Source organism: Melospiza georgiana, chromosome Z (genome assembly GCF_028018845.1).
Source record: "Melospiza georgiana isolate bMelGeo1 chromosome Z, bMelGeo1.pri, whole genome shotgun sequence".
In the NCBI taxonomy this organism is placed as follows: domain Eukaryota; kingdom Metazoa; phylum Chordata; class Aves; order Passeriformes; family Passerellidae; genus Melospiza; species Melospiza georgiana.
Genome location: NC_080465.1, coordinates 40821223 through 40830642, shown reverse-complemented (window position 1 = coordinate 40830642; position 9420 = coordinate 40821223). Strand labels below are relative to the sequence as shown.

Sequence of the window (9420 nt, the reverse complement as noted above, 5' to 3'; positions counted from 1 at the left end):
CATAATATGTGCCTGAATCATATCAAACATCTTAATTGTCTTTAAGGGACTCATATGATCTATCATGGATATAGGAAAACATGGGTGGAGATTGCAAGAAGTTTGGTAAAACTTTGGGTCTTTGTCCCTGCTTTGAGCTTGGGAAGTGACTAGGTGATGTTCAGAGTTTCTTCTAGCATCAGATCTTCTGTGATCCCATGATCTGCAGACTTTTCACAAGATCTAGTGCTGGGTGACTTTTTAAGAATAGTTCAGGAATATCCTTAGTAATCTCAAAGGGATGGTTTTTTGTCCCTACTTATTTGATTCTATAGCATCCTCCTGCCATTTTGGATGACATGAAGTGGTTAAAAACTGCACTTGAAACCTAGCATATTTTTTTGTCCTCCAACCTCATCTGCAAAGTTTCAGCTTTTTTAACATCAGTAATTGGAAAAATATTAGATATTATGAAGTCTGCAGGAATCCACCAGAATGGTGTTTAAATTTGATTCCCTCTTCAGTTACATCTTACGACTAATTTTTAAATTATGTTCTTGCATTGCTCTAGTTATAAATGAAATGTTGTGTACTTCTAAATCAGGCATCTTACATAAATCCTTTTTTCCTTTGACCCTATTATTCTTATGAACCAGATTTTCAACCTAATCCTAAATTAGTAGACCTTTATTTGGTACATCCATGATTGTCACTAATTATCTTAAATGCTTTTTTCTTACCAAGTTCTATATTATAGTTATTTGGATTGACACCCTTTCTTTTTTTTTTTTTCCCTTTTTTTTCTGTAATCTTTCTTTTTTTTTCTGTTATCTTTCTTTTAATCTTCTAATCCTTTCCAGTATTTGAGAATCACTGAAATAAAAATTAATGATCCATAGTATGGCTTATTCAACTTCCTAAATTCTTGGATGTTGTTTATCAGATATGCTGGTTTAAAAATATTTATTTTAGTAGATGATGTATTAATATCTCTCTTTAGATACTCTTGGATTGCCAAGTATTTTCACCATGTGACTACATGATCTAGATAGCCTGAAAGACATATGGCAAAATATTTACAGAATACTTTTCTTTCTCACTCTCTTTATTTTTACCAATTCTAGCATATCCAGCTAGTATGGATCCCATAACACAGTGGAAGGGAAACATTTTTGTTGTTTTTTAGAGCAAACACCTGTTTTTCACCCTCAGTGAAACTATCTCCATGGACTTTCCTACCCCTGTATTTAATTTTCTTTTCTTATCAATCTTGTATAGTTTATAATTTCAGGATTTAAAGCCACTATTAAAAGAAGTATTCCCTTATGTCATTGGAGCCAGCTGCTTTTAGTTCCCATCTCTGACTGTGATTTAGTAGGCCCAGGCTGGTGATGTGTTGTTGTCTATACTGGGAGATCTCATTCCCTATTCCATCTCTACTCCTAGGTCAGGAATCCCTATTTGCCAGATCCTCCTGCAAGATGGTTCAGTTGGCTTAACTTAGAACAGAATTTTCTTGCTTTCTGACTTTGACTTATGTTTGGTTAGTAAGCAGATATGTACAGAGGTGGTACAGAGCTGATACAAGGGGTGTTGAGTGAAGATGGACAGCTTGGCCCATGCCTCTTGACAATGTTGAACTATTGAGGAAACTGCTCATCATGAAGCTGTAGTGGAAACTAATTGGGTTGTGTTCATTTATGGTAGGCATCTCACTCGAAGGATTATTGAATTACGAGCATATCCAAAAATATAAAAGTTGACCATTTGTAGTAGCACCTGGCCATACTACTTGAATCTGATTACTAACAACAAATGCAATCAAGTAATTCTGACTTGGTTGTCACTAATGTTTGGTTGTGCAGTTCAAGTAGGCAACTTAAAATGAGGTGTTATTTATGATTCTTGGTCAACTGCATCAGAGAGAGTTTCATTTATGTTTGTTTCTTTCCACAACTGCTATGCTCCCACCCCCACTTTTGAGCTCATTCTGGCACTACAAATGAATTGCCCATAACCTGCTAACAGCCAGCAAGTTTGGCAGTTTCTACAGAGTCCAGGACCTTCCTAGAAGAAAACAGCTTGCTGTACAAGAGCACTGAATTCCTTAACCCAGGCAGGTGTTCCAAAGGAGTTCTCCAAGATTAGACACGGATGACAGAAGACCACTTGAAAGCTAACAGTAGCTGTGTAAATCAAGTTGTAAGCAGACTGTAAGTCGCTCCAATATGATCCTTACCAGCAGCTGTATGTTTTTCTAAATTAAAAAATACTGACTATAGAAAGGAGGTCTGATGCAGTGTGCCTTATTTCTTGAGGCTTACATCAGTTTCTTCACCATAGAAATAATCCCACATATTTTTAACATGTTCTGCACCTTGGTAAGATTGCTACTACTATCATCGTTGGTTATAGAGATGACAGTGGAGTATATGCCAACACTATTCTCTGTAGAACCAGTTACACATATGGAGAACAATGAAAGATACACGTGATGTGATCTAATACTCATTTGAATAATTACTTGCAAACATCTGGTTAGATATGATTGTGTATCTGTTGTAAACATACAATTCACATGTCTTTACATATAGATAGTGGCAGCAATAACCATTAAAACACCTGCCTTGCTAGGAGAGAGGCAAAGAAGGGCTTCCTAAACTTTCATGGAGATACAGAACAAGTGTGGAACACTTTTAAATGTTGAAGAGAATAGGAGATCCTTTAACTAAAGGCAAGTGTCCAAAGAGACTTAACAAGAATTTTAAAACAATTGTATAACCAGTCTTTGTCTGAACAGATGAGTTAGATATTGTTCCTTACAAACACCAGCCAATGTCTTAACAATATTCTTATTGTTTTACAATATTTTACAATTCCAGAAAAAAACAACTGAAAAGATAACTGAATGGAGTAGCAGGAGATAGCTAATCACCACTTAACTTTTACAGGGGTGATGCAAAAACCGGTCTTCTGTTCAGACTCTGTTGTGTATGGCACTATATGCTGTGAATACTTTACAGTATGTAAGAGGACATAGCAGGACACTGGTGCTGCTTGTCATACAAACAAAGCATTTTTGCTCCACACACGAAAATAATGGCAACAGTAGACTGTTGTCAGTAATTGAAATAGTGTACATGTCTTCTGGATACTACTGCTCCTCCTGTGTGTTGATACAAACACCTTTACTGATGACCTAGACAGAAGGTATAGCTGAGTCCATGTTCCTGGGCCCAGAAGGACTCCAACCTGGTACAACTCAGAACATTGTTTGCTTATAAACTGATGCTGAGGTAACAGTTATCACTTCAAGAACAGCGTAACACTTTTTTGAAAGTTTCTTTTACAATTTGTGACAACAGCTGTTTTTTCCTAATCATAAGTACCATGAAAAGCCATAGACTGCACTGTTGCTGCCTACATGAAGGATGAACTCCTTCCTGAGAAACATTATTCAACGGTTTCACACTTCTTTATCAAAACCATGTTACTGTAGGACTCTTTTGAGCTGGAGAATCACTTGGAGGAATGACTACAAAATGGTATTTGCCAAAAACCTCTTGAATTCTAAAGAATGTTTTTGTGGCATCCCTTGGGGAGCAGCTGGCAAAAGCAGTCACCTTAAACAGTGTGGAAAGGTCACAGCTGAGGAAAATGGGAGGACAGGTTCCATATTTCTCTCACTGGGAAACTTTTTGTTTCCTGTAAGCAAAGGCTGGTACTTAGGTGAGTGCAGTAGTGACAAGCTCTAGCTCATAGCTAGGTGAACAGAGAGCACATCCTCCATGTTTTGCCATCATATTAAAGACAACACTTCTGTTTTGAGAAGTTTGATAGTATTCTCAAGTATCTTGCAAAAATGCCAATAAAGTAACTCTAATGGCCCATCATCATGAATTTAATTTTCAACTCCTCTATTGGAAAGTTGTGGCAAATACATATTCTTCCCTTAATCTGCAGGGAACACTTGTGCCCACATTAATTTTCCCCTGTAATTTCCCTGTTCTCTCTCCTGTGAGTGTAGTGTTTGCTACTCTATTCTAGCTAAAGAAAATATGCCAGACTAATAGCGGTTGTCTTAGGACCGAGTTTCTTGTGCTAGATGTACAAGATGCAGTTTTTACATTGAGAAATCTGCATTTTAGTCCCCAAATAAAACTAAATTTATTCTGTAATCTCACTAGAAGCAGGGATCCAATCTACTGTTTTCAATCAGGCGACTCAGAACATGGAACTGTGATTTCAGCAGGGCAAAAGGTGTGGCTGCACTTGGCCCACCCATGGGAACAGACTGGTGAGAATACAGAGGGATGTCAGCTGCAGAGATGGGAGATCACAGACTGCAACAGTGCTCCTGCATTCACATACCCGAGCGCTTGGAGTGTGCTGTCAACCTAGGAACTGCTCAAAAGTGAGAAGGGACTCATGCACAAAGGCCAAGGAGTTCTCACCTGAGAGGGAGAAACTTGCATTGAAGAATGAAGTCAGGTGCTTAGGGGCTTAACCTTCTGTCTGTTCTCTGTCTTTGTTTCTCTGTCTAAATGCATGGTCCTGTAAGGTGTCAGAGAAAAAGAGTTCAACAGAGATGGAAGGTGAAAAACAGTTTTTGAGCTTTTGAGTTGGGCTTTGGTTTTCTTCCACCCCTGTATTAGTGCATCTTACCTGGATGCAATTCATTGGTACTAAGATTGGAGCAGCCTTAACATTTCTGTTATGACTGTTTCATTTCAGTGATGACTGTTCATATAACCTACCAATGACAAGAGTGGGAAACAGAAGGGAAGCCTTATAAAACTGTGGATATTATAAGAAGCTTATCAAATAGCAAAACAGGAGAGGACATCTGGAGGGGAGAATCAACAATTACTATAAAAATGGGCTGCTTCCTTAACCAGGATGGAGTAATTTATTATATAAATATAATATTATTTGAGTCATTGCTGAACACATTACCACTGCTAACTTTTTGGAGTAGAAAACATGACTTAAGAGCTGAGAACTTGAAGAAAACAGGTTGGGACATGATAAAAGGAAAAGTTGAATAATCAGAGTAGTGAAATTGGCATGATTTACAGCTTATGATTATTAACTTTTTTGAAAAACCTCCTGAGTAATAGTAACTAAGTTACAGAAAAAGATTCTTAGAAATAAATTCAGCTAGAACAATGACAAACAAAGATATTTTAGGTTACAGTAATTACAGTAGCCATCGCAGATTGAAAAACAAAAAGAATTTATTCCAAAGGAAGTGAAAAAAAGCAGTTACAGAAAATGCAGAATTAGAGCTCTAAATGTTCAGTAAGTAAACCAGAAGAGGCTTCTTCTTTTAAGAGTGTATGCCTTATATTGGTTATTGAACGAAGTAATGGAGAATCCAAAAATCAACGTATCAGTAAACATGGAGGTCAAAGTAAGCTGAGCAGAATACTTACTGGTGTAATAATATGTAGAATTAAAGATAAAAATTATGTTTCAATTGAGAGACTTTTTAATCAGTCCAATCAATGCTAACTCAACAGTAGATGTGTTATCTGATGCTTTAGTACTTTGAACTGTTTTTAGCTTATGCTATGCTTGGAGGAATTCCTGACTTTTTTTCTTGCACGCTCTTAAGTATAATTTCCCCTTCACAACAACTGAAATGGAAACCAATTATGTATGAATTGCAAAACTTAAGATAGGCATCTTAACATCTGTGTATCTTAAGCTTTGCAAACATGTAAGACTTGAAATGTAATACTTTTTGCCATGATGCAAGATCTTGTTTTCATGTTAGACAGCAAAACTTGCCACAGTTGTAACTCTCATGCTGTTCCAGTTCATAATTAAATACTTTACCTCCTTCAAATACCCTACAGAAATGTTATCTGGCAGTGCTAGAGATAGGTTTCCCTGAAAAACTATGTGATTGTGTAGTTAGATAATCACAAACCTGCTTGGACAGTAGAGATCCAGTTTGCAGCAGTTATGAGTAGTATGTGGGTGCAAGTCAAGTGTTAAAAGAAGTACCAGAGCAGCCTCAGTCAGATCTGTTACACTTTAAGTTCAATGAATACTAGAAGAACTGAGCAGCACCTTTTTACATTTCTAACCAACAAATGAGGTGCTGGGGGATCAGAAAGCAAATGACACATTAGCTCTCCAAGGCTTAGCCTGTTGTTTGGCCAGTGTTGAAGACCAGACTACTGTGTTACATGGACCAGTCTGACCACTAAGTACTTGTGTTCTTCATTCCTGCCTGCCAGAAGATAAGAATCAAGCCCTTGGACTATTGCTTTCCTGCATGACAAGAATGGTACCTCTATTGCAGTGATATCCAACCAGCTGAGAAAGTGAATTTAATAAGTTATTACTTACTAAGCCTCTGCAGGCCTTGGGATTAGTAGGAACCAAACAGATGCAAAAACATTTGTTCAGTTTCAGCTTCTGTTCTGTGCTCAAAGCTTAGAAGGACTAAACCATACAGACTGCTGGAGAAGTTCTAAATTGTCTACTCTTTTTGACTGGTGAACATTAGAAATCAGAAGGAATTACTTCAATCTTGTCACTAATTCTTCTCCTGCACACACAACAAGATATAGGCTCATAAACAAAGACAATGTACAGCATTTGACAGCACTATTTACAGACAGCAACTCATGTCCACGAGTCAAGATTTTTCTCATAAACATATCCAGTTTTGCCTAATCTAATTTATAAGTGAAGTGAATCAATTTAGTAAAGGCGTAGGGCACTACAGACATCTCAGACATTACGGTTTAGTAAAGATGAAATGTTCTAGAAAAGTCATCTTTCCATTCACCTTCTCTGTGATGATTTTAAATATATACAAAAGAGTTCATAATGATCTCTACCCTTTATCACTTAAAAATGAGTATTTTCAAATGTTCAATGTAGGCATGGTTTTTCTCTATTACCTTATTGCTTAGAAGAACTTCACTGCAAAAGTACAGGCAATATAAATCAGTATTTAAATTATATATTACATGTTTATTATGGGTGCAAATTTTTAAAATTTACATTTAATGAAAATTCAGAGTATTTACAATTTTTGAAAGATAAACTTGTATGTTCTAATTTACAGTCTAATGTAGTAACAATTCATAAAAATTCAGGTCCTTTAGAGTTGTCTTCACAAATTAATTTTCTTAGGAGGCAGCTACAAGGGACATTGCTGTATACACAAGCAAGAACCAGCTTGCTACATAAGTTTTTTTTTATTTTAAATCAGATAGCTACACATACTTTTTACATTGTTTTTGAGTTTCTTTACAAAATGTCTATATAAACTTGTATGGCTTCAAAATTGTAACCTGCACCCAAAGCAAATGTATGAAAAACACCAGAATGAAGGCTAGCTTAAAAGTGCTGAAACATTAACTACTTCATTTTTCTTAGAAATTAATGTAATACTTGATTAAAAATAGCAATAATAGATTTGGGTTTTCATTAATAAAATATTGTTGTGTTAATCAGTTTGATTGCAAAACAGGTTACAATTACAATTCCAATAAAAAGACCACCATTTTATGAGTTGTAAATTTATCATCAATAAGATTAGCAAAATATAGGAGCCAAATATACTCTTCCAATCAAATCTACAGTACACAATGTTCTTAGCACTAACAATGAAACTCTCACCGGCAAAAGTGTCTAGAGTACACGACATTTTATGCAGCTTCTACAAAGGCCTAATTTCTTGTAAAGCAGACCAATTCATTACTGGCTTTGCATGAATTAACTCAAGCATATTTTACTGTTTTAATAGAGAATTTGAAATACATACTGGTATGCTAAATGTTCATTTGAAATTGCCAAATGCAGGTTATTGAATTATTTTGCCCCAATGCTTATCATTTCAACATTACAAAAAAGCTTGGTAATACAAATACATAGAAAATTTTCTAAATTAGTGACTTGCTTAAAAGAATTGTTACTGATGTGTCAATTCCCTGTGCTTAGGCTGTAGCAAGCAGATTAGATTACAATACAAATATTAAAACTGGTAGCTACAAAAAAAACGAACACATGACAGGATTTGTCATCCTGCAGCCATAAAATATTCTTTACAATGTCTCCTGAAGTACTATGTGTACATTCACATCGCACATCCCCAAAACCACTCGAAGTCTGAAGACTTATAGGCAAAGCAAAGAGTAATGCTGTTTGCTTTCAGAAGTTTGTTTTTCCTATCCTCACTGATTTTTCAGATTCTTCTCTTTGGTGATATTAAAATTAGTTAATTAAAAAGTTTCCGAGTACTGCATGATGCAGCTCCCTTTACCAAAACCACATTTACTTGCAATTATTCATTGAGGAAATAATTCAGTGTTTTAAATTTCTTTTAAAACAAACTACGGTTTTTGCAAAACCTGCCTTCTAAATAAATTGCAGTAAAAAGAATTTTTATAAAGTTCTGTGCATTATACAAACGCCATGCTTTCTTGATGAAAAGCCACACTTTGAAAAAGGAAGTGAGGCACATGAGTATCAAATTAGATAGGCACAGGCATTTTTAAAAGGCACAAAAGTTATGCAATTAATATAAAAATAAATTAAATCTACTGCATTAACTGAAACAATAACAAGGCCCAAAAATTTTTACTAACTGCAGAAGTAAATCTCTGCTGTGTTTTGCAATTTGTAACACATTGCACTTAGTTAAAAAAAATCCTATATGAAACAACTTACATTTTAATAATATATGATACATGGGCATCAAGTTATTTTTATACATCTCTAACTCAGCTGTTCTTGTGTTATGAATGGAAAGAAGAACTACACAAGACATAGCCTCTATCTTTATAAACTGTCAATTAAAAGCTGGCAATTAAAGAATCTGAAAAATGAGTATTACTTATGAAAAGCTCAAATATTTCTTACTAGATCCCCTATATTTTAGGTTTAATGTTTACAGTACAACATAAAATTTCATACTTCCATTACAACTGTGGATTACTATTTTGACTTCATCTATACAAAGTTACTAATTTTTCAACAAATTTTCCCAAGTATTGCAGTTGATCATTTACAGACAGTGTTGAAATTAACTTCAGTGCTATTGTAAAGTAATAAAGGTTTTAAAAATGACTTTAAAAGTGCATTTACTTTCTGTAGTTTAGCCTCAAAGTAAGTCAATATTTTTAAAAATTAATGCATGTTAAAATAGTGTTTGAAAAATAGAGAGGGCAGAGTTCCTATCATCACAAGTGTTTCTTGCACTCCTGATCCAATGACTTTCACAGGTACATCAACAGTCTGCCATATACCGTCCTGAAAAACAAAGGTAAATTTTTTGCAGTCAATAGATAAACCAGATTTTGTCAATATTTTCCTTGGAGCAGTCTGAATACTGTGGAAAAACAAACTGACTTGTCAAAAGTGTTTCAGACTTGTCAGAAGTGTTTCAATAAAGAGTAACTATTTAACTCATCACTC

General features: G+C 35.3%; 1 protein-coding gene across 1 annotated transcript in view; it reads right to left on the bottom strand.

Annotated features, from left to right (window-relative positions):
• Window positions 1-5198: 5198 nt before the first annotated feature.
• The window catches only part of FCHO2 (FCH and mu domain containing endocytic adaptor 2), an 86719-nt gene continuing 82497 nt past the window's right edge, over window positions 5199-9420 (bottom strand). The window contains exon 26 of the mRNA XM_058043605.1: window positions 5199-9255. Within this exon, the coding sequence (XP_057899588.1) occupies window positions 9233-9255 (23 nt within the window). The 3' untranslated portion in view covers window positions 5199-9232. The remainder of the gene's footprint in view (window positions 9256-9420) is intronic.